Here is a 21,098-nt window from a genome sequence, read left to right on the forward strand (position 1 = left end):
AACTTTTTTTTTTTTAAGATTTTATCCATTTATTTGTCAGAGAGAGAGCGAGAGAGCAAGCACGGGCAGACAGAGTGGCAGGCAGAGGGAGAAGCAGGCTCCTTGCCGAGCAAGAAGCCTGATGTAGTACTCGATCCCAGGACGCTGGGATCACGACCTTAGCCAAAGGCAAGCCGCTTAACCAAGTGAGCCACCCAGGCGTCCCCCAATATAAAACTTCTTTGCTGTCAACTTTCGAACACTTAAAATTCTTTCAGCAATTCTCCAGCGGTCTCTATGAAAGCAATTATCTGAATTTTCTTGATTCTTATCTAAATCTTCTATTGAGGGGCACCTGGCTGATTCAGTCGGTGTCATAAGACTCTTGATCTCCGGATTGAGAGTTCAAGTCCCACTTTGGGTGCAGAGATTACTTTAACAATTACAGTTTTTAAAAAATCTTCTTCTAGGGCACCTGGGTGGCTCAGTGGTTTAAGCCGCTGCCTTAGGCTCAGGTCATGATCTCAGGGTTCTGGGATGGAGCCCTGCATCGGGCTCTCTGCTCGGCAGGGAGCCTGCTTCCCTCTCACTCTCTCTGCCTGCCTCTCTGCCTACTTGTGATCTCTCTCTGTCCAATAAATAAATAAATAAATAATCTTTAATTAAAAAAAATCTTCTTCTCAGTCCTCACAACAAACCTATGAGGTTTGTAAAAAACTGGGGCTCATAGAGATTATTACCAAAGGTCACATTGTTAAAATGTAGTGGGTCTGGGATTAGAATTTAACGTTTATTTCCAGCCAGGTACTTTTAAACACTCCGTCTATTTTATCTTAACCCCGTTCCCAACAGTCTGATTACAAGTTAAATGTTCGTATTGTGCTTACTGAGAACTGCCTTAATTTCTTACAGAAAAGACTGTACTCTTTACAAGGCCTTTCTCAGATTGTGAACAACGCGGGAGCAGTGGTAGTGCACTCACGAAAAACGGATTTGTGGAAAGCCATCAGTTAAGAAGGGAACATACGAATCCAGCCCCTAAGGGGCGCTGTCCTCGCCCAAGGACCTGTACCTCCCGCAAGAGCAGAACTAAACGCTGAAGGGTGGACTTGGCTCTCAGCCAGCAAGGCGCAGGCGGAGGGCCCGCCCCCGGCGCATGCGCATGCGCCCGCGGGCCCTGCCGCCCCGCTCTATTCTACTCCGGCTCCCGCCCGCGTCCAGGTAGCGGGCTGAACGCGGGGGAGGGGCGCTGCGTGAAGGCGGGGCTGGAGGGGGAGTCTCGGGTCTTTGGGCTCCTTTGTTAGAGCCCCAGCAAAGGTTGCCCTAACTTCCGATACGAACCGGAGCTGTTCCTGCAGCTGCCCCTTCCCGGGCGGGGGGTAGTTCCTGGGTCTGGGGGCTTCCGGGGGCGCTGCCCGTGACCAGCACGCACCTGCTGCTTTTCGTCGCACCATTCCGGTGTCTCCGCACCTCTCCAGCTCCCGTACCCGGGCCCGTGGGCTTCCAGCCCGAGTCGGGTGTCCCGGGTAGCTTGAGGACACGGGGCTGGGCAGGTGCCGAGAGCCTGCGCCTGGCCCCTTCCTGCCGGGCTGAGCCATTCGGAGCCCGAAGCGAGGAGCCTCCCGGAGACTACTTGCGGTCGCCTGCCTTGCTCGCGCCTACGCCTTCTGCTCGGATTGCTTTCCCAACTGAGCGGAGAAGCCGGGGGCGTGTTGCTGGGGCCCTGCGAAGCCGGCTGGTTCGCCGCTGCCGCCTGAAGTCCGCGGGGTGCACCTTCCCGCCCATGGGCCGTGCTGTCACGGACCCTGCAGTCCCCAGCTGGCCAGAGGGCACCCCATCCTGACGTTCCAGGGTAAAGGGACCAGAGACCGCTGAGTGGCCCCGCCACGACCCCAGCCTTCAGGGCAGCTTTCAGTGCAACACAGGGCCTGCAAAGGGAAGTTTCTCTTGCTTACAGGTCTGCAACTATCCATAAACAGTTACACCCGAATATGAATGTGTGCTGAGCCCTGGAAGTCACTTGAGTCAGTCCTAGGAAGACTTGGGAGTCGGGTTGTTGAGGGTTTATGTCTCATTGAGTGTGTGTGTGGAAACTACCCCAGCACCTAGGGCGGTTCTAGGCAACCAGTAAGCCCTCCCTAAACTTCTTGGTTGGATGAATGAGAAGGTAGGTGACTGAGGAAGCGGGGCTAGTGAGGGTATCTCTGCTTATCTCACCCCTGCCTCCCCTGGGCTCCTGCAGACAAAAGTAATTAGGTTGAGCCTTTAATCACAGCTGGTTTCACAGGCGGGCAGACAAGGAAAAGCAGAGGAACGCCGAAGTTCTGGGGCACAGCATGCTGGTTGGTGCTGGCTCACTGGCAGTGCCTACCTCCGCGACCCCCTCCAGCCCCCACCTCTTCCCCGTCAGTAATCTGCTGTTTTCTTGTCGCCCTCAGGACACTGGGTTCCCTACAAGCCGCCCCAGGCTTAATGATTGTCCAGAAGGTGGCTATAAAGGGAGCCTGGGAGGCTGGGTGGAGGAGGGAGCAGAAAAAGCCTAACTCAGCAGATCTGGGCACGGAGAGAGCCACCGGCAGGAGCTGTGGTCAGAGGCTCCCGGTCCCGCGCAGTGGGGCCTGCTCCCTTCCACCATGGCGGCCCAAGGCTACGGCTATTACCGCACTGTGATCTTCTCAGCCATGTTCGGAGGCTACAGCCTGTATTACTTCAACCGCAAGACCTTCTCCTTTGTCATGCCATCGTTGGTGGAGGAGATCCCTCTGGACAAGGATGACTTGGGTGAGCCCTGGCAGGGCAAGGGGGTGGGCCCTGGGACCCAGCACTAGTAGGACAAGTTGGGTGTTTGTGACTGTGTGGAGGGTCCGTGCGCAGCAGAGGACGGGGGGCAGCCTGCAGGTGCCGACTGAGGGGACTCTGACCATGTACCTGGGTATGGGCGAGGAACTAGGCGTGTGCTCTCCGCGTGCCTGAGGAGTGCTGCTCATCTGATGTGTCCTTGTGTGCCTGTGGCTCACGAATGCCCCCAGAGACATGGCTTATTCTGAGTGTGTTGAGGGTCACCCTGCACAGTTTCCACACTGCATGGGGGTATGCTAAGACCACGGGGTGCCTGCTGGCCATTGACGCTGTGAGCAACGGGAACTGGGGAGTTGGCCAAATGACTTCACATGGCCCACCAGGTGACATTTCAGGAGGAGGAAGGTCCTTGACTCTACTTCTAAGCTCCTGAGGTGGGGCAACAGAACTTCCAGAAGCCCTTGGTTGGAGCCAGTGTGAGGGGGAAACTCATCAGGCCTTTGTAAATCCCAGGGAGGGGCGCTGCAGGCTTCTCCCTTCTTGCCTCCTGCCAGCTGCAGCTGGAACTCTACAGGAGGCTGCAAAGGCATGGGTCAGCCTGGGGCTAGCGCTGGTGGCGAGGAGCGGGGCCCCGGGAACCCAGCACAGGTTCTTCCGAGCCGTCTGGGAGGGGACCTGTCTCACCCTGCCTAGCACCTCGCCACACCTGACCCCATGCCTTCCTCCAGCCCTCCTCCGCCTCTGCCCCAGCCCCTAACTCCCAGGCGTCCCGCGTCCTGCTCTCCCCCCCTGCAGGGCTCATCACCAGCAGCCAGGCGGCAGCCTATGCCATCAGCAAGTTTGTGAGCGGGGTCCTGTCTGACCAGATGAGTGCTCGCTGGCTCTTCTCTTCGGGGCTGCTCCTGGTGGGCTTGGTCAATATAGCGTTTTCCTGGAGCTCCATGGTACCTGTCTTTGCTGCTCTGTGGTTCCTCAACGGCCTGGCACAGGGGCTGGGCTGGCCTCCTTGTGGGAAGATCCTGCGGAAGGTGCGTGCCTGCTTCCGGGGAGCTTCTTTAGACTGGCACGGAGGATGCTGAAGGAGCAAGTGGGAGCACTGGCACCCCTATCCCGGGGCAGCAGGTTCCCTGGGAGTTCCAGTCCAGCTCCTATTGCTCGTCAAGATATTTTAGGAGCTAAACATGGTGGGATCGGGTGGCAGATGAGGGAATTGGCCCTGCCAAGTAGAAGCGCCCTCTTCCTCATCCCTGTAATGTGAGCTCCTAGGTCTGCCCCACCTGACCTGCACCTTCAGCGTGTTGAATGTGGGCACCTCGTTCGTCCCCTCTGTCCCACAGTGGTTCGAGCCATCGCAGTTTGGCACTTGGTGGGCCATCCTGTCCGCCAGCATGAACCTGGCTGGAGGGCTGGGCCCTATCCTGGCCACCATCCTGGCCCAGAGCTATAGCTGGCGCAGCACGCTGGCCCTGTCGGGGGCTCTCTGTGTGGTGGTCTCCTTCCTCTGCCTCCTGCTCATCCACAATGAACCTGCAGACGTCGGACTCCGAAACTTGGACCCCACCCCCTCCAAGGGCAAGAAGGGTGAGCACCCACCCAAGCCGGTGATTGGGGCATCTTCATTCATCATTCATTTGGCAGACTTTCATTGAGGACTGGCTGTATGCCTGGCCCCGGGCTAGCCAGTGGCGGCAGGGGGAGAGATGGTGATGGCGAGTTGGTGGGGAGTAAATAAAACTTCGTTCCAAGAGACACTTAAGTACCAGACAAGTGGCAGAGCCAACAAATGCTGTGACTCACGTTATATCTGGGTCCTTCCTCACAGCAGAGCCAGACTTCCCTGTCCTGGACAGCATCCCAAGCTTAAGTGGCTCGGATGCCTTCCGCCATGTGCCTTGGTCCTCAGTTTCTCTCTCATTTGCTGAGGCTTGCAGTGGAGGGGACAGGGCAGAGCAGTGGGCGAAGGGGTGCCCTCCTGCTGGACCCTGGCTATGGGGATGGACTCTGGCCCTGTGACTGGTTAATGAGTGGTGGGGGCTCGGTCAGGGCAGAGCAGCAAGAGCAGAGCCTGAGGCCTGGCCTCCTCCTGCCCCCAGGCTCCTCGAAGGAGGAGAGCACCTTACAGGACCTGCTGCTGTCCCCCTACCTGTGGGTGCTCTCCACTGGCTACCTTGTGGTATTTGGAGTAAAGACCTGCTGCACTGACTGGGGCCAGTTCTTCCTTATCCAGGAGAAAGGACAGTCAGTCCTCGTGGGTAAGATGAGTGTTGGAGCAGGGGTGGGCCTAGGCAGCAGGAATCAATGAAGGGGATGGGAAACTCGGGCCCAACTTCTCTTTATCCGAGGCCAGGCACCACCCAGAAAGCTGCGGCCAGTCACCCTTGGGGACCCTGTACCTCTCTGGGTTCCAGTCTGGGACAACCCCAGTGTGTTTAACCCCCTTCCACTCCTTCTTTCCTTCTTCCCACCACAACTCCCTACTCCAGGTAGCTCCTACATGAGTGCCCTGGAGGTTGGGGGCCTTGTAGGCAGCATCGCAGCTGGCTACCTGTCCGACCGGGCCATGGCAAAGGTGAGTGGGCAGAGGGGACAGGAAGGAGGAGGGTCCCTCTAAATCTTCCCAGCATGACTGGGACAGGCACCAGAGAGGCTGGAGCCCTAGGGCACAGGCAGACTGGCATATGGGTGGGGGGAGGCTGGAATGATTCCATGCTACTCTTAACTGCTGAGGGTGTGGTGGCAAGGTAAGGCTCTTGGGGAAAGGGTTTTAACGGATGTCAAGGAGGGCCAGAATTTCTCTCAGTTTACCAGCAGGGTTCTCTACAGGCCGAGGGAAGCTGGGGTTGAAGAGAGACTAGGTACAGCTTGCTAGCACGTGTCCCCAAGGTGGAGGAGGGGATGTGGTGGAGTTTGGCCTCGGGATATAGTGAGCAGGTCCCAGGGCCTCCCAGAGCTGCCCCGGGCCAAGAACCGTGGTGGGATTGCCAAAGACCTGTCAGCAGAAGCCCTGCCGTGTCAGAGTCCAGGGGCGGATGTTGCCTGCTGCTTCTGGGGCCTGACGCTGCTGGGCCTGTATCCACAGGCGGGGCTGTCCATCTACGGGAACCCTCGCCACGGCCTGTTGCTGTTCATGATGGCTGGCATGACTGTGTCAATGTACCTCTTCCGGGTAACTGTGACCAGTGACTCCCCCAAGGTAAATGAGGAGCGCCAGGCCTGCCACTGGCACAAGGATGAGAGAGCAAGGGCCAGTAACTGTTAGGTTCCCTGTCCCTGGTTCTACCCTGGCCCGGGCCTTTCTCTGCCTCTCAGATTTCCCTTTCCAGTTCTGGTTTACCTCGTGCCCTCTGTACTCTGGTGCTCCTCCTGGACTTGGGGCCTGGTTTTCTTCTCTTCCCTGTGCTCCTCTAGGATGTTGCTTTCTGGACTCCAGCTCTTCACCCTCTCGCTGAGCTCACAGGCTTTACGGAGCATGAGGTGCCTTATCTGTGGCTTTCCTCCTGGTTTGTCTCCCTCTTGTCCTACCCTGTCTGCCTTGCCGCTAGCATCAGTTCTGAGAGACTGGGAGGGATGGCTTCTGCGTCCCCTTCACCTACCCACTCAGGCCCTCAGGTTGGCTCAGCGTGGCCCCACGCCTCTAGCTCGGCCCTGTCGGTTGTATCGGGAAGTGGGGAGAGGGAGGCCACTTACTACCTCCTTACTACAATCATGTGTTCCTGGGGCCAAGCATCTTTCTCTCCCCTGGCAGGGGTAGGTAGGTAGGGTTTCTCAGACTCTAAATGCCACCCTGCATTGTCCTTGCAGCTCTGGATCCTGGTGCTGGGAGCTGTGTTTGGTTTCTGTTCTTACGGTCCCATTGCCTTGTTCGGAGTTATAGCCAACGAGAGCGCCCCTCCCAACTTGTGCGGCACCTCCCACGCCATTGTGGGACTCATGGCCAACGGTAAGCGGCGCTCTCCAGAGCGTCTACCTGATCCCCGCTGTGGCCTTGCACATAGGCTAGCTGGAGGCTGGGGCCAGCCCCACCGACTCTAGCCTCACAAGTGACCCAGGCTCTTCCCCCCCTCCCTGCAGTGGGCGGCTTTCTGGCTGGGCTGCCCTTCAGCACCATTGCCAAGCACTACAGCTGGAGCACAGCCTTCTGGGTGGCCGAAGTGATCTGTGCGGCCAGCACAGCTGCCTTCTTTCTCCTCCGAAACATCCGCACCAAGATGGGCCATGTGCCCAAGAAGGCTGAGTGAAGAGCGTACAGGCTCCAGTGCGTCCTCTCCCACCTGTGGTCTTCCCCCTGCACGGGGCTGGGGGCCGAGTGGGGCAGAGAGAGAAAGGGGGGCTGCTCCGACTAGCACTGAACCTTTGATTTCCTCTTGTGCGCCTTTTCCCTTGCTCAGGTGGCGCTGGAAGTTATCAGTGGCTAATGAGGTCCCAGCTCCCCATCCTCTGTTCTATTTAAAAGGCAACTTTTTTCTCAGACTCCATTAGCTCCTATTTCCTGCCTTCAAACAGGAAACCCCTGCCGTCAGGGAGTCCCCTAGACCCTCTTTCCCCTTCTGGGCCCTCCCACGCTGTCCCCAGGAGAGGTGAGGCTCCTCCTGCAGCTGCAGGGTACCAGTGGCCCATGATTTCTGCCCTAAGTTCTCTTAGCACCGGGCAACTGCTATTGCCAATACCTCCGATTCCTGGGGAGGAGGAGGCCCATCACGCTCACGGGTACCCTGCGAAGATGGCAGGCGGGGGTGGGAGGGAGGGGAACTTGACACAGATTAAAACTAGATTTGATACTAAACACTATCACTGAGTCATTCTTTCCAAAGGGGTACTACAAGCCAGAGACCACTTTCTTTTTTTTTTTTTTTTTTTTTTTAAGATTTTATTTATTTATTTGACAGAGAGAGAGAGATCACAAGTAGGCAGAGAGGCAGGCAGAGAGAGAGAGAGGGAAGCAGGCTCCCCGCCAAGCAGAGAGCCCGACGTGGGACTCGATCCCAGGACCCTGAGACCATGACCTGAGCCGAAGGCAGCGGCTTAACCCACTGAGCCACCCAGGCGCCCCCAGAGACCACTTTCTTTGGGAAATATTCTCTTGGTACCTGCTCTTTCCACCCCAAAAGGGGCGGACTTCATCCCCTTGGAATGGGCAACCTGACAGGGACTTCTTTAAGCTTACAGGTCCTCTGCTTTCAGCTTCACTAATTCAATGATCATTTTACAGATGAAGCTTCTGGGTTTCAGGCAGGCGAAACCATTGAATGGAGGAAGGCAATATTAATAGTGGCTCATGGATGGTGTAGTCAGAAAGCCTGGGTTCAAACTCAGGTGCTTAGTAACTAGCTTTGAGACTCTAAGGCGGAGAGTCTGTACCTTGCTAAATCTGTTGTCCGTAATAGAATGCACCCTGAGATTAGGGTAAAAGCAGTAAAGCCTGGTGCAAACACCTGGTAATACCCCACTGTGACCACCACTGCTGCCACCGCCCTAGACGTCAGCTATACTGAAACTAGACCCAAGGCTCCTGACTCAAAGCCCTGTTCTCAGTTTTTGGTGCTTTTCCTGGAGAGTCTGACAAGGAGCTGAATCCTAAGAAGATTTGAGAGCAGACCCAGCCTGACCTTTTACCAGTGATGAGTGTGTGGCTACATACAAAGGAGGCCCCTTTGAGGTGAAAGGGGAGGGAGTGTGTAGGGCTCAAACTATGATCAACAGTGGAATAAAATAAATGCTTCATTTACTGAACTACATTGGGGAAAACTTTAATAACAATAAAAAGAATACATCTGTCACTTGTCAACTTTAATAACGATAAAAAGAAATACATTTGTCACCTATATCTAAAATATAAAACAAAAAAAACAAAAACAAAACAAAACCAAGCAAACAATTACTTGTTTTCTACCAGAACATAGCTCATCTTCCCAGAATTTCCTTATCATTCCCATCTCCCCTCCAGAGCCTTCCCCCACTCCCACCCCCCCACCCCCGCAAACCATCAATTAGAATCAAAGGAATGTTTATTTAGCATTTATGGGCCTACTCCCTCCATAAATAACCCTGTACAGAGTTGGGAATCAGGCTCATGATACATATAGGATGGCGGAGAGCATGGCATTAAGGCTCAGGGATCAGTACATGTCATCAGGCTCAGCACCCTCCCGTCTTGCACTAACGAGGCTGTGGGAATCTCCACTGGAGTGGATACAGCAGGATCCCTGCTATAGGATCTCTCAAAATTTGGGGGATCCGTGGCAGGCTCAGCCTATGACCCAGGTCCAAATGTTCCAGCCTTCTCTGCCACCTCCAGGGCTAACTTCAGGTTCTGGTCAAACAGCTCACACCTAGGCCAGACCCAAGAGGCACAAATGATGACAAAGTGTGAGGTCTCAGACTCTCCTCCCACTTTGGGTGCCAAAGTACTCTTGCTTAAAGGACATAAATGGCAAGAGAAGTCTTTGGTTTCTCAAAATAGGAAAAAAAGACTAGTCCGTTTTCGTTTTATTTAAAAGTAACTCTTCTTATCCTTTTGAAAAATGACCTGGGGAAGAGCACAAAGGGAGGGGCAAGGACTCTTCGACCAGTATCTGGGGAGGGGGACCGCCTACCTGATGGGCATTTCCAGGGAGTAGAATGGATTCTTGAGAGCAAAGTCTGAGTAGATCTCATAAATCTTTCGGAGAAGAGAATCTATTCCAGCTTGCCTAGGATCTGCCAGGACCACAAACTTGATCCCTGGAGAAGGACCAAGAATAGTTACAGAACGGTAGAGAATGCAGCGAATATCCTGTGTGCAGATGGCATTTTCATAAGCCCATTTTTGTTTGTATCCTTATTGCTCCATAAAGCAGAAAAGGCAAGACTGTGAATCTCTAAGACCAGAACAGGGAAGTGACTTTATCACATCACCCAACTGACTGAGATCACGTTTTGACCTCTAAGCTCTGCCACTTAACTCCTAGTCTTGTGGTCCCTCAGCAGCAAGTGCCAGGCAGGGGACAGACTCAGGCAGTTTTCAATTATCCCCATTAAGGGTGTGAGGCAATGACACGATCCAAAGGTCATTTCCATTTGGCATTCAAGTTTCATTTTGAAACACACCTTCCGAAACGTGTGCAACATGAGATACCATTATGGTGAGTTTTATCTGCACACAGGATAACCACGGCTGAGCATTCTGGGCGGAGTTGACAAAATTGGCATCAGATTAAATATTGGCTTTGGATTCACAAAACAAATAGACCTATGTGTCTGTGCAACTGTCCCAGGAAAAAAGTTAACCACCACCCCCTTGCTTACCAAAATTTCTTTGGTCAGTCCCTTCCCCCATCCCTCTGGCCTATCTGGAGACGCCTACCTGTCAGTGTCTGGAAGCAGTGCAGTTTGAAGGTGTCCGTCTCCAGCATCTCAATGCCTGAGCTGCCCTGTTCTGGAGACAGCTGGGAACCGATTGCAAACAGCCTATTTGCAAAGGAGGTAAGGTTGGGAATGCAGCCGGCTGTATAAGGGAGGGGTGCTTCTCAAACTTGTCCCCTGAAGTGACCCTATCAGCTGAGGAGTCCACATTACACCAAGAAGTCGGAAGAGGCCATGTCAACTGCCTAACAGCAGCACCAAAATTTCTTTAAAAGTCATTGGCGCTCTGCACATTTTTTACACTCATACTTCGGTGTAAAACATTTTACATTGAAAACTGAGAGTAAAAGTACCACTGGGCATATGTGTCATGGTTACTTACCCCATGGCTATGATTACCCAGCACAACTACTATGGTTGAGAATGAGAAAAAGGTCTTAACGATCATTTAATTCAGTTACCTGACTTTAGAAACTAAAGCTGAGGGAAGAGAAGTGGACTTGTGCAAGGTCACACCACTGCCGGTATTACCTAAAACCTAGTCATCCTGGATGAGTTCTTTTTCTTTCACAACACAAGAACTGACGATTTAAAAGGAGACTTAGAAAGGTAAGCACGGCCGCTCAGGACACTTCCGGAAGAACCACACTCATCCAGCCGGCCTAAGGGCCAAGTGCAGGACCACAGGCCCTAGGAAGGGCTGGGGGACTTACGAGTGGAACATGGAGGCCAGCATGAGCTTCTCATTGGAGGTGAGGCGCGGTCGGCCGAATCGAATGGACACCGGGTAATTGGCAGGGTTGCCCAAGTACTCCAGCACCTCTTTCCCATCGGCCGTGTACTTGCCGTTCACGTCCACGCCATTGATGGCCAGCACTGCGTGGCCCACTGCGGAGGTGAGGCTAAGGGTCAACGAAGCCCCAGTGCGGGGATTCCGCTAAAGGGACTGGCGACCCGGCCTCACCCCGTCCCCTTTTCCTCCGCGCCCTTCCGCGCCCCGCAGAGACACCAGCCCACTCCGCAGGACCCGGCCCGCCCATCGGACGCAAGCCTAGCCCACCCCGGATGCCGTCGCGCTGGCCGAAGGCAACCAGCACACGCTCGTCGTGCAGCTTCAGCAGCAGGTCAAGGGGGTAACTGAAAGTTTTCTCAGCCTCGGCCCGTGGCGCGTAGCTGTCCAACTGGTAGATCAGGCCGCCAGCTTTGTTCACCACATACACGCTAAAAATCGCCATTGCGGCCGCCGCGGCTCGGAGACGCCTATTCGGCTTGTTCCTGACGGCCCCGCCCCGGAACCGCAGTCGCGGGACCCGCCGCCGCCCCCTGCTCCCTGCACGGCGCGCGCCGGCGCACTTGGAGCACCACTCTTAGCGGGGTCGCCGGGGGTCCTTTCGGGTCCCGGCAGACTCTTTTCTGTCTTTATTCGTTTCCAGGGACAGGGAAAGCAAAGTGTGGCTGCCTCACACCTAACGGCAAAACCCAGCAAGTCGCGGCAGCTCTCAGGACGCGACCCTCGGGAACGACCATCCCCTCACTTCGGCCCACTCCCTGCTGCACGAGGGGGCCGGACTTCCGGCCTTTCTCTGCGGGCTCCGCCCCTTGCCCCGGAAGCGCTCGTTGCGGGTGGAGGTTTCTGGGCCGGTCGGGGAGAAGCGCTTCCTTTTTGTCCGACATCTTAGTGAGGCTGCAGGGGTGGACGCTGCTCTCCCAGCTTCGCTATGGTGAGCTCTCGGGAATGGTGGGCCGGTGCTGTTCTGAGAGCCAGGCGGTGCTGGGGCGCAGTTGGGGCGACACCGGACGGAGAGCCTCAGATCCGCCGGGCCGCTTATTCAGGTGGGCGGGGGGATTCGTTCATCCATGTGCTCCGGCAGTGGGGTTAGGATGGTGCGGGGCTGCCTTGTGACCTGCCTGCATTCCCCCTTTTTTCTCTACAGCCGCCCAAGGATGACAAGAAGAAGAAAGATGCCGGAAAATCGGCCAAAAAAGACAAAGACCCAGTGAACAAATCTGGGGGCAAGGCCAAAAAGAAGGTAGGCGTGAGCTCCCCCCCCACCCAGGAGTGGGAGATATCGGGGATGCCGGACCCATGTGGCTTGGTAATAAGTGACGTGTGAGGCAAATGGCTTTTAAGGTTGTGCGGTCTAGAGTCCGATTATTAGAGCTTGTACTCTTCATCACCGTTTTGTTTTGAATGAATAGGGTGGTACACGCTACTTAGAAGTTAACAGTGTGTAAAGTATTCTGAGGTTTAGCCTATCGTATTTTTAACTGGTATCGTGGGGTTCAGCCTATATCCGAAACTCGCATTTTTATTTTTCCCCCTAGCCTAAAGCATCTTTGGTGCTGTTAGTAGCCGCTAGGGTTCCTTCTGTTTTGTGTCCTGGTTTCAAGTTATTTGAGGCTTAGTTTGTAGAACTCATGTAAAATCTGAATTTCGTATGTATAGGCCAAGGAACATCCACCCTTGCAGCATAGCAGGACGGCCATGGAAGAGTTCTCTGACACCGGTTGTTGGGGGAGGGGGAATGGTTTCTTCCAGAAGCACTGACTGACTTTCTCTTTCGGTGAGCAGAAGTGGTCCAAAGGCAAAGTTCGGGACAAGCTGAATAATTTGGTCTTGTTTGACAAAGCGACATATGACAAACTCTGTAAAGAAGTTCCCAACTATAAGCTTATAACTCCAGCTGTTGTCTCTGAGAGACTGAAGATTCGAGGTTCCCTGGCCAGGGCAGCCCTTCAGGAGCTCCTTAGTAAAGGTGAGAGGGGTGTGTTGTACTGCTGTGCTTTTACACGTTAAATTGACCTGCCTGTATTAGCCATCTTAAATGTTTGTACTGGAATTTTGTAAAGGAGGCACAGGCTGACGTTCTAACATGTTACCCTCTTATGTAGACCCCAGAGCAGGGTTTATGGCCACTTTTGTCCCGTGGACCCCTGTGTCCTGTTGGTGAAGCTTCAGGATCCCTTGTTTTCAAATAAATTTATTTAAAGAGTTACAAAAGAAACCCAGTATTGAAATATGGTTGTGAAAATAGTAAAAGCTTTGGTAGGAAAGCATTTTTTACTTACTCTTAAAGTTTAGTGGTGATTTAATTACCATTTCATATGAATGTAAATGTTTTAAGGCATCTGTAGTGTCTAACATGGAAACAGTAATTTTTAAGTTAGAGCGCTATGAGGGTAAGCATCCCAATAGCAGGTAATGGGCCCTTCATTTAGGAAGAAAAAATAAAATTAGATCATCACCAAGACATGAGGGATGTTTGCCTTTGTTATTAAACTAATGCTCAAAAATCAGTATTTTTAGTGTCTATTAAATATTTCATAGTACTGCATAAAAACCCTACCCTTATTTTTTTCTCTCTAGGACTTATTAAACTGGTTTCAAAGCACAGAGCTCAAGTAATTTACACCAGAAACACCAAGGGTGGAGATGCCCCAGCTGCTGGTGAAGATGCATGAACAAGGTAAGAAAGCGCGCGGGCTTGTCGTGTAGAAACGTATACACCCCACTTTTGTATTAGGCTCTAGAGTTCTGATTCTTTGATTTTTTATTTTTTACAGATCCACCAACTGTACATTTTGGGAAATAAAACTTTATTAAATCAAATAAGTGGGTATGTCTCTTTCCTGAGAAAAGGATTTAGGTATGGGTTTGTTGACTTGAAAAAGTATCCGTTAACGACTGGCTTTTTTTATGTGACTGTTTGTTCCTTGCTGCAGCTTCCGTTTTGAACTGATGTCTGAAAAGAAATGAAGGTTAGTGGGATAAAGGCTGACATCTCCAGAGGGATAGTGGGTTGGGGTCCTGACACTGGATCACACCTGGATTGCCAGCGGCGTCCATTATTCCAGACCCGGCCGAAAGAGGGCAGCCAGCCTATGCTGGTGCTGGAGCTATGATCAAAGTTGGCCCCAACTCTGTCTGGGGGGAGTTTCTTCAATTTCTGTTTTTCCTCTAAGAAGAAGTAAACAGTTTTTAAACGGTTTTGCTCTGAGTAGGAAAATTTAGACAGCCCATTCTTGAATTTGTTAACTTACTTTCTTTAAGGAATTCTTCATAGGATGGTCCTATTTGTTGGTTTCCAGAGCTGTATTCTTCATCCTGGACCATCCAAGGAGGTGTAGCACCTGGCAAAGACCCATTAAGCAGGAATGAAGGCAGTCTTAAGTTTCAGACTACTGTGAAACATGCCCTCGCTATAAACTCTTACTTAATGCTCAAAAGGAAATCCCAGGAATTTTAGGCCATGGGCTGGTATTTAACAGCTTTGTTGAGGCATAACAGATCTACAACTGCCCAATGGAAAATAAACAGTTTGAAAAACTGAGTGAAACCATCACAGTCAAGATACAAAATATCACCACGATGTATTGTTCTGCCCCTTTAAAGGACTTTCTCTTCTGTACCTTTTCCCAACCCCAGGAAACTATGAATATGCTTCTGTTAATCTAATTTGCGTTTACTAGTTATGTACCTTTTTTCAACCTGGCTTCTAATAATTGGGATTCATCTATGCTGCACTTAACAGTATCTTCTTTGTTGAGCACTGCTCTGTTCCTTCATTGAGACACATTTGGATTCTTTTCAGCTTTAGTTTTGGGGTATTGCAACTAAAGCTGTGACCATCTGGTGTGTAAGCCTTTGTGCAGACATGTTTGCTTTTCTCCTGCAATGTCTGGATCATAATGGTGGGTGTATGTTTAACTTCTTAAATCCCTGAACTGTTTCTCCAGTTGGTTGTGCCATTTTACATTCCCACCAGCAGTTTATGAATGTTTCTTCACATACAGAGTCTTTAATTTTAGCCACTCTGATGAACCATCTTTCTACATGCTTTTACTGAGTTTTGAGAGTTCTCCATATATTTAAGATTCAAGTCCTTCATCAGATAGCACTTCATAATCAACCTTATTCTTTAAAAAAGTAATTGGGGGGCACAGTCAGTTCAGTGTCCACCTTTAAAAAAGATTTCAGTAAGTGATCGAGCACGGGGTAGGGGGGGTGGTGGGGAGAAGAGGGAGAGAATTTCAAGCACACTTGGTGCTGAGCCTGAAGCCTGAGGTGTAGCTCAGTCTCATGACCCCAAGATCAGACCTGAGCTGAAACCAAGAGTCGGATGCTGAACTGACTGCATCACCCAGGTGCCCCCAAGATAATTAACTTTAAAAAAGTAATAAAATAATTGCCTCTTACCATTTGAGAAACACTGCTCTGGGCCTTACCTGAGTGGATGTTACCAATTCCTGGTGTATCCTGTAGTTGGAAATGGGGGGGGGGGGTGGGGAATCCCAGATAAGAAACGGATAGTATATTCCCAACTAGAAAAAGGACAAAGCGGCGGGGGGTTGGGGGTGGAAGGGCCACAGTGCTACTTCTGTCCCCTGGTTGGTGTTAAATTTTAAAAGCACAGATAAGGGGCGTCTGGGTGGCTCAGTGGGTTAAAGCCTCTGCCTTCAGCTAAGGTCATGATCCCAGAGTCCTAGGATCGAGCTCTGCATCGGGCTTTCTGCTCAGCAGGGAGCCTGCTTTCTCCTCTCTCTGCGTACTTGTGATCTCTGTCAAATGAATAAATAAATCTTTAAAAATAAATAAATAAAACCACAGATAACTGAAAGAGTCCTGTCCCTCAAAAGACTTACGGTCTTAGTGAAGATGTCCAAAAATAGAGTGCCTACTAGGTGCTACATTAGCAGAACTCTTTCCTCACAGGACAGTATGTATTTTGGGGGGAGAGATTGAAGCATAAATTACACAGGTGACATTTACAGCTTTTTTACATGATCCCATGTACATTTGTAACAGGCAACCTGTTCACATAAGCCTTCCATGAAAAGGTGACCTTTGAGCTAGGCTGAAGAAAGGTAGGCCTATCATTTAAGGCAATGGCAATGACATGTGCAAAAACCACAAGATGCACAGTATGGTTGGCGTGTACAGGACATCAGGTGAGCCAGTGGCTTTCTGTGTTCAGAACAGGATTATAGGGGGCATAGAAACTTGCAGAAAAGTGTAACACAGGACATCTAGCCAGGAGGTAAAACAGGCCTACTCCTAGACAGGATGTAGGAGATGAAAGAAGAGGAAATAACTTGGCTACAGTTCTGGTAATCTAGGGACAGTAGGGGCTAGTTTCAGGTGCCTGTGGAATGTTTACACATGTCCTAAGTTGAGCAGAAACGGGGTTCTACAGAGGATGACTAGGAGTTGGCACTCCTCAGTGGCAGTGGGGGCAAGAGGTGTGGATGAGATCACTAGACGGTGAGGAAAGAGGTCTAAGAACACATTATGTCTCTGTCAAATAAAATCTTTAAAAAAAAAACCCAACACACTATGGAGCAGTACAGCCAAGAGACAAGATCTGGATGGCCAGAATAGGTACAAAACACGTGAGAGATGGATGTCCTGGGAATTGAGGGAGCACTGGCCCTTCCTGACTCGCTTATCCATGGTACCTGATGGCCGATGAATGTCAAAGGTTGTCCTGTCTCCATCCAGTCAAGCTCTGGGGCAGGTGGCAGGTCCAAGTAGGAGGGCTGTTGTGAGGTGGAGGCCACTAGACTGAAAAAGACAAGCAGGAGCCAGGCTGGCAGAGGAGGTCCTTAAGCCATAAGGATAGCAGAGGTGAACTCTTGCCATTTTCCAACCAAAAAGTTACAGAATGCTCTAACGGAATCCAAACTCAATGAGATTCCTCAGCAATTTTACCTGTTGGTCCCTTTCCAGCTTCCAAGTGCTGAAGAGCCTTCTTCTGGGTCTGGCACTGGCTGAGGCTGAGTTTGATTCAGGAAAAATAAATGTGTCTTGGATGCTTAAGAGTCTGCCTAGGCCATGCTCCCACCCTCCAGTAGGAAACAAATTAGCATACTGGCAAATGGTCCAGCCCATTTTGCAAAAATGCCTTTTTTCCCCTCCCAGCTTGCCCACATCGCCACTGACAAGCCTGCCCCCTGGCGGACAGGTAAGGGAATTCACGCCGAGCAGATGAAGCACGGAGTCCGTGAGTTCTAGAAGAGCCGGTAGGTGAAATGCCGGACCTGGGAGAACCAGGGATTAGATGGATTTGGATACTGCTCTGGCTCCTCCGAGGGACACCAACCTCTAAGACAGATCGAACCAGCTCCTGCCGGCTGTGCTCCACTTCACGAATCTGAGCTGCCATCTGTGGGAGAGAGGCTGCTTAGCTCGGTACAAGGCCATGAGGCTGTGTCCTTCAGTGGCCTTTTAACTCACTTCTTTGATCACCTCATCCTCCTTTTCCTCATAGGTATCCAGACCTTTCACCATGGATTTCTTGAATCTGAAAAGAAAAAGGGCAAGTCAGCCAAGAACCTGTCTCTGCATGTTACAAAAAGATCCTCAGTAGATCATTTTTTCTTCAAATTTTGGATAATTTCAAAATCACAAAAACAAAATAGAACAATTAACACCCATGGACCTTTCACCCAGCTTCACTGTAAACATTTTGCCATACTGGCTCCACTTCTTTTCTAGCACATATTTCCTTTCTGTGAAATCAAAAATGGGCTTTAGGGGTGCCTGGGTGGCTCAGTGGGTTAAAGCCTCTGCCTTCGGCTCAGGTCATGATCCCAGGGTCCTGGGATCAAGCCCCGCATTGGGCTTTCTGCTCAGTGGGGAGCCAGCTTCCCTTCCTCTCTCTCTGTCTGCCTCTCTGCCTACTTCTGATCTCTGTCTGTCAAATAAATAAAATAAAAATTTAAAAAAGGGCTTTAGAACATCATGAGACTTACAGTTGTTGTTATCCTACAATACACACAGAAAGCTTTCAGAAAAGTACCAATATCAGTATCAACAACTACTAACCAAAGCTCAGGATTTCTCCTGTTCTTTAGTCCTTAGTAAATATCCCAAGGCTATACAGTCAGAATTTTGTGTTGAAGTTACTTGAATTCTTACTCTTATAACTGTTATCAATTTGATATATAGCTATGATAATCTGTCATTGTTTGCAATGAGTTTTAGGATTTGCTTTCTGGCCTGATTTTATTTTGTAATTTATTTTTATAGATAGTGTCCCACAGATCACACTATAGTTACCTAGCCCTTTTTGTTTCAGAGTGGCCCTTTTTGGTGGGTGGGCAAGGACCTGGGAAGCTGGCACTCCGGGTTTATTTTCTTCAGTATTTAAGTGATAACCTGTCTAAATCTAAAAGTGGCTTGTGGTATCTTTACCAGTCAAAGCAGTCAGACTTGGCTTTGCCTTGTGCGTGTGCACGTTAAATGTATAAGGTTCAAAACTCAAAACTGGGGTGCCTAGGTAGCTCAGCTGGTTAAGCATCTGCCTTCAGCTCAGGTCACGATTCCAGCGAGCCCAGTGCCAGGCTCCTTGCTCAGCAGATGGTCTGCTTCTCCCTCTCCCACTCCCCCTGTTCATGCTAACTCTTACACTTTCTCTAAATAAACAAAATCCTAAAAAAAAAAAAAAAAAGGAAACTAATAAAAAATTCAAAGAGTCCAAGGGCACCTGGGTGGCTCAGTGGGTTAAAGCCTCTGCATCTGGCTCAGGTCATGATCTCAGGGTTCTGGGATCGAGCCCCGCATCGGGCTCTCTGCTTAGTGGGGAGCCTGCTTCCCCCTCTTTCTCTGCCTGCCTCTCTGCCTACTTGTGATCTGTCAAATAAATAAAATCTTAAAAAAAAAAATTAAAGAAATCAAGGAGTCCATTCTCATATTCTCAATTACAACTTTTTCTGTTCAACTATTCTTTATTCCCACCAAACACCATTTGGAGCTGGGCCAGGATGTAAGGAGTTAGTGCTTTTTGGCCTCAGTTCTCCATCTCCTGCCCAGTTTGAACTACAGATTTGAAGGCAAGGTAGTAGGATTTAGGTATTTCTCACCATTCCCTCATTATTCTCCACACTGAATAGGAAACAATAATAGAAGTCATGAGTTTTTCTGTAACTTTGGTTCCAGGATCCCCTTGGGTCCCATTCCCCATAATCTCAATATTGTCCTAATAAAAGTGGTGCAAGGCCATCTGTGTCCTTTTCCTGAAGCAGCACTCACACCTGCTCTGCGCTGGCCAGCTGACTATACTCCAGTTTCTCAGGGTCCTTTAGGGGCCAGTTAAAATAGAGTCTAAAACTATTCGAAGTGGGCACTGAGTGAGTACCAGTTGCTTGCACACACTATTAAAAAACCTCTTCTATTCCTAAGGGACCTTAATATTCTCTGTACCACACATTTAAATAATCGATTATAGTGAACTTTTATTTTTTTTAAAGGTTTTATTTATTTAGTTGACAGAGATCACAAGTAGGCAGAGAGGCAGGCAGAGAGGAGGAAGCAGGCTCCCTGCTGAGCAGAGAGCCCGATGCAGGGCTCGATCCCAGGACCCTGGGATCATGACCTGAGCCGAAGGCAGAGGCTTTAACCCACTGAGCCACCCAGGTGCCCCTATAGTGAACTTTTATCACATACTATTCTCTACTTGCTCAATGGATTGTAAACCCCATTCCCCAACTAGAGTATAACTTTTCAAGGACTCTATCATACTTCTTTTGTGTCCAGTATAGTGACTACAATAATGAGTGCTATGAAGACAACAGATACTTACAAAGGCCCTGCTGAACTTTCCAATTAACAGAGAAAGCTCCAGTACCTGACACAGACCCAGAGAAGTCCCATTCTGTTATTTCACCTTTCATAATCAGTGACTTACCTGGCATAGTCCTGGGGGGAGATCAGAAACTTCTCTTTCATTTGGAACTCAGCCTTGTTCTCCCACCAGAATCTGTTGGTTGCTTTCTTGTGCTCTGGGCTGAGAATGAATGGATAATCTCAATGATAGATTATAGAATATTACTCAGACAACTAGGCATTATATTAAGTAATGCACACTGATATCTGGGTTTCTGCCTCTGGACAAGGATGACAGAATGTTACATCTTCCAGATGTCCAGTCTCCCCTCTTCCAATAAAAATGGGAGAGAGGAACCTGGGTGGCTCAGCCGGTTGGGTGTTTGCCTTTGGCTCAGGTCATGATCCCAGGGTCCTGGGATCCAGCCCCACATCGGACTCCCTGCTCTGCCAGAAGCCTGGTTCTCCCTCTCCCATTCCCCCTGCTTGTGTTCCCTCTCTCGCTGTCTCTCTCTCTGTCAAATAAATATAATCTTAAAAAAAAAATAATAAGGAGAATCTGGGAGGAGATGATGGAGGTAACCCTCTACCACTACGACCATGGCAGCCATAAGCCCTCCACGCATCAAAGATGCGAGGCTATAAGCAGACTGGACCCACCCCAATCCAACCACAAAAGCGTTCCTTCTCTCACGCATCCCGCCCCACCAGGATGTGAATGTGCTGGATGCGGCTCCCAGGCCAGATCTCACCTGGCCAGATGCTCCAGCAGTCCCCCGTGCAGCACGGTCAAGTTTCCGTGGCTTAGGTGTTTCCGCACCTCACAGCCGCAGCAAAGGCACCAGCAGCGCCGCTCGTGCTCCGGCACGTAGCGCTCCACCTGGGCTGCGCGGACGGCCTTGCGGGCGGCCTCTACCTGCGGCGGAGAGGGGAGAGGACGGGAGAGGTCAACCAGGACCCCAGTGGAACCCCCACGTCCCACCCCCACGCGCCCTCCCTGTACTGCCCGCATCCCCCACCCAGGCCGTCCGCGGCCACTTCCCGCCTCCCGTCCTCACCTGGGGCAGGAGCCGCTCCAAAGCTGCCTTCAGCGTCCGCTGGTGCTTGCGACTGTAGACGTGTCCGCGACCACAGAAGAAGGTCTGGCGGCACAGGGGGCACCGCTGCGCCGGCGCCATGGGCCCAAGAGCCGGTATCTGCGACGCGTAGCAGCTCTTTCGCTCTCCGGTGACCCCTGACCCCTCGGGGGCGGGGCGAGCACAGCGCTTCCCCGCGACCCCCAGCGGCAGGCTGGCGCCACTGCAGACCCACCTGCGGCTGCGCGAGTCCGGCACCGGGCTCTCCTGCGGTCGGGTGCACCCAGCCGACATCGATA

At 51.2% G+C, this 21,098-nt stretch overlaps 4 protein-coding genes across 7 annotated transcripts; 2 read left to right on the forward strand and 2 right to left on the reverse strand.

The window, feature by feature from the left end:
• The first annotated feature begins 1,255 nt into the window (after positions 1–1,255).
• On the forward strand, positions 1,256–7,561 carry SLC37A4 (solute carrier family 37 member 4). 3 transcript variants are annotated; one of them, XM_046014612.1, is made up of 9 exons: positions 1,256–1,936; positions 2,418–2,760; positions 3,574–3,806; positions 4,116–4,359; positions 4,872–5,030; positions 5,262–5,347; positions 5,858–5,971; positions 6,580–6,718; positions 6,850–7,561. In XM_046014612.1, exons 2-9 carry the CDS (start codon positions 2,613–2,615, stop codon positions 7,014–7,016), a joined length of 1,290 nt encoding a protein of 429 aa, XP_045870568.1. In that variant the 5' UTR covers positions 1,256–1,936; positions 2,418–2,612; the 3' UTR covers positions 7,017–7,561. The 3 variants fall into 3 exon arrangements, with proteins under 3 accessions (XP_045870568.1, XP_045870567.1, XP_045870569.1); XM_046014611.1 differs by having other exon boundaries at positions 1,256–2,760; XM_046014613.1 differs by lacking the exon at positions 4,872–5,030 and having other exon boundaries at positions 1,256–2,760.
• A 943-nt stretch (positions 7,562–8,504) lies between these two features.
• Positions 8,505–11,657, reverse strand: TRAPPC4 (trafficking protein particle complex subunit 4). The gene is made up of 5 exons (XM_046014616.1): positions 11,180–11,657; positions 10,833–11,007; positions 10,121–10,224; positions 9,372–9,498; positions 8,505–9,107 (listed from the first exon to the last, which is right to left on the reverse strand). The coding sequence occupies exons 1-5, from the start codon at positions 11,352–11,354 to the stop codon at positions 9,029–9,031; spliced, it is 660 nt and encodes a 219-aa protein (XP_045870572.1). The 5' UTR covers positions 11,355–11,657; the 3' UTR covers positions 8,505–9,028.
• Positions 11,658–11,703: 46 nt separating this feature from the next.
• On the forward strand, positions 11,704–13,729 carry RPS25 (ribosomal protein S25). Its single transcript, XM_046014618.1, has 5 exons — positions 11,704–11,840; positions 12,054–12,149; positions 12,692–12,875; positions 13,487–13,586; positions 13,684–13,729. Exons 1-4 carry the CDS (start codon positions 11,838–11,840, stop codon positions 13,579–13,581), a joined length of 378 nt encoding a protein of 125 aa, XP_045870574.1. The 5' UTR covers positions 11,704–11,837; the 3' UTR covers positions 13,582–13,586; positions 13,684–13,729.
• Positions 13,653–20,943, reverse strand: CENATAC (centrosomal AT-AC splicing factor). Of its 2 annotated transcripts, XM_046014615.1 has the most exons (11): positions 20,782–20,943; positions 20,476–20,639; positions 19,806–19,904; positions 17,354–17,420; positions 17,220–17,282; positions 16,829–16,893; positions 16,576–16,681; positions 15,346–15,376; positions 14,161–14,250; positions 13,945–14,077; positions 13,653–13,862 (listed from the first exon to the last, which is right to left on the reverse strand). In XM_046014615.1, the coding sequence occupies exons 1-11, from the start codon at positions 20,899–20,901 to the stop codon at positions 13,763–13,765; spliced, it is 1,038 nt and encodes a 345-aa protein (XP_045870571.1). In that variant the 5' UTR covers positions 20,902–20,943; the 3' UTR covers positions 13,653–13,762. The 2 variants fall into 2 exon arrangements, with proteins under 2 accessions (XP_045870571.1, XP_045870570.1); XM_046014614.1 differs by having other exon boundaries at positions 13,653–14,077; positions 17,366–17,420.
• Positions 20,944–21,098: the final 155 nt, after the last annotated feature.

The sequence above is a fragment of the Meles meles genome, chromosome 8, assembly GCF_922984935.1.
Source record: "Meles meles chromosome 8, mMelMel3.1 paternal haplotype, whole genome shotgun sequence".
Taxonomy (NCBI): Eukaryota; Metazoa; Chordata; class Mammalia; order Carnivora; family Mustelidae; genus Meles; species Meles meles.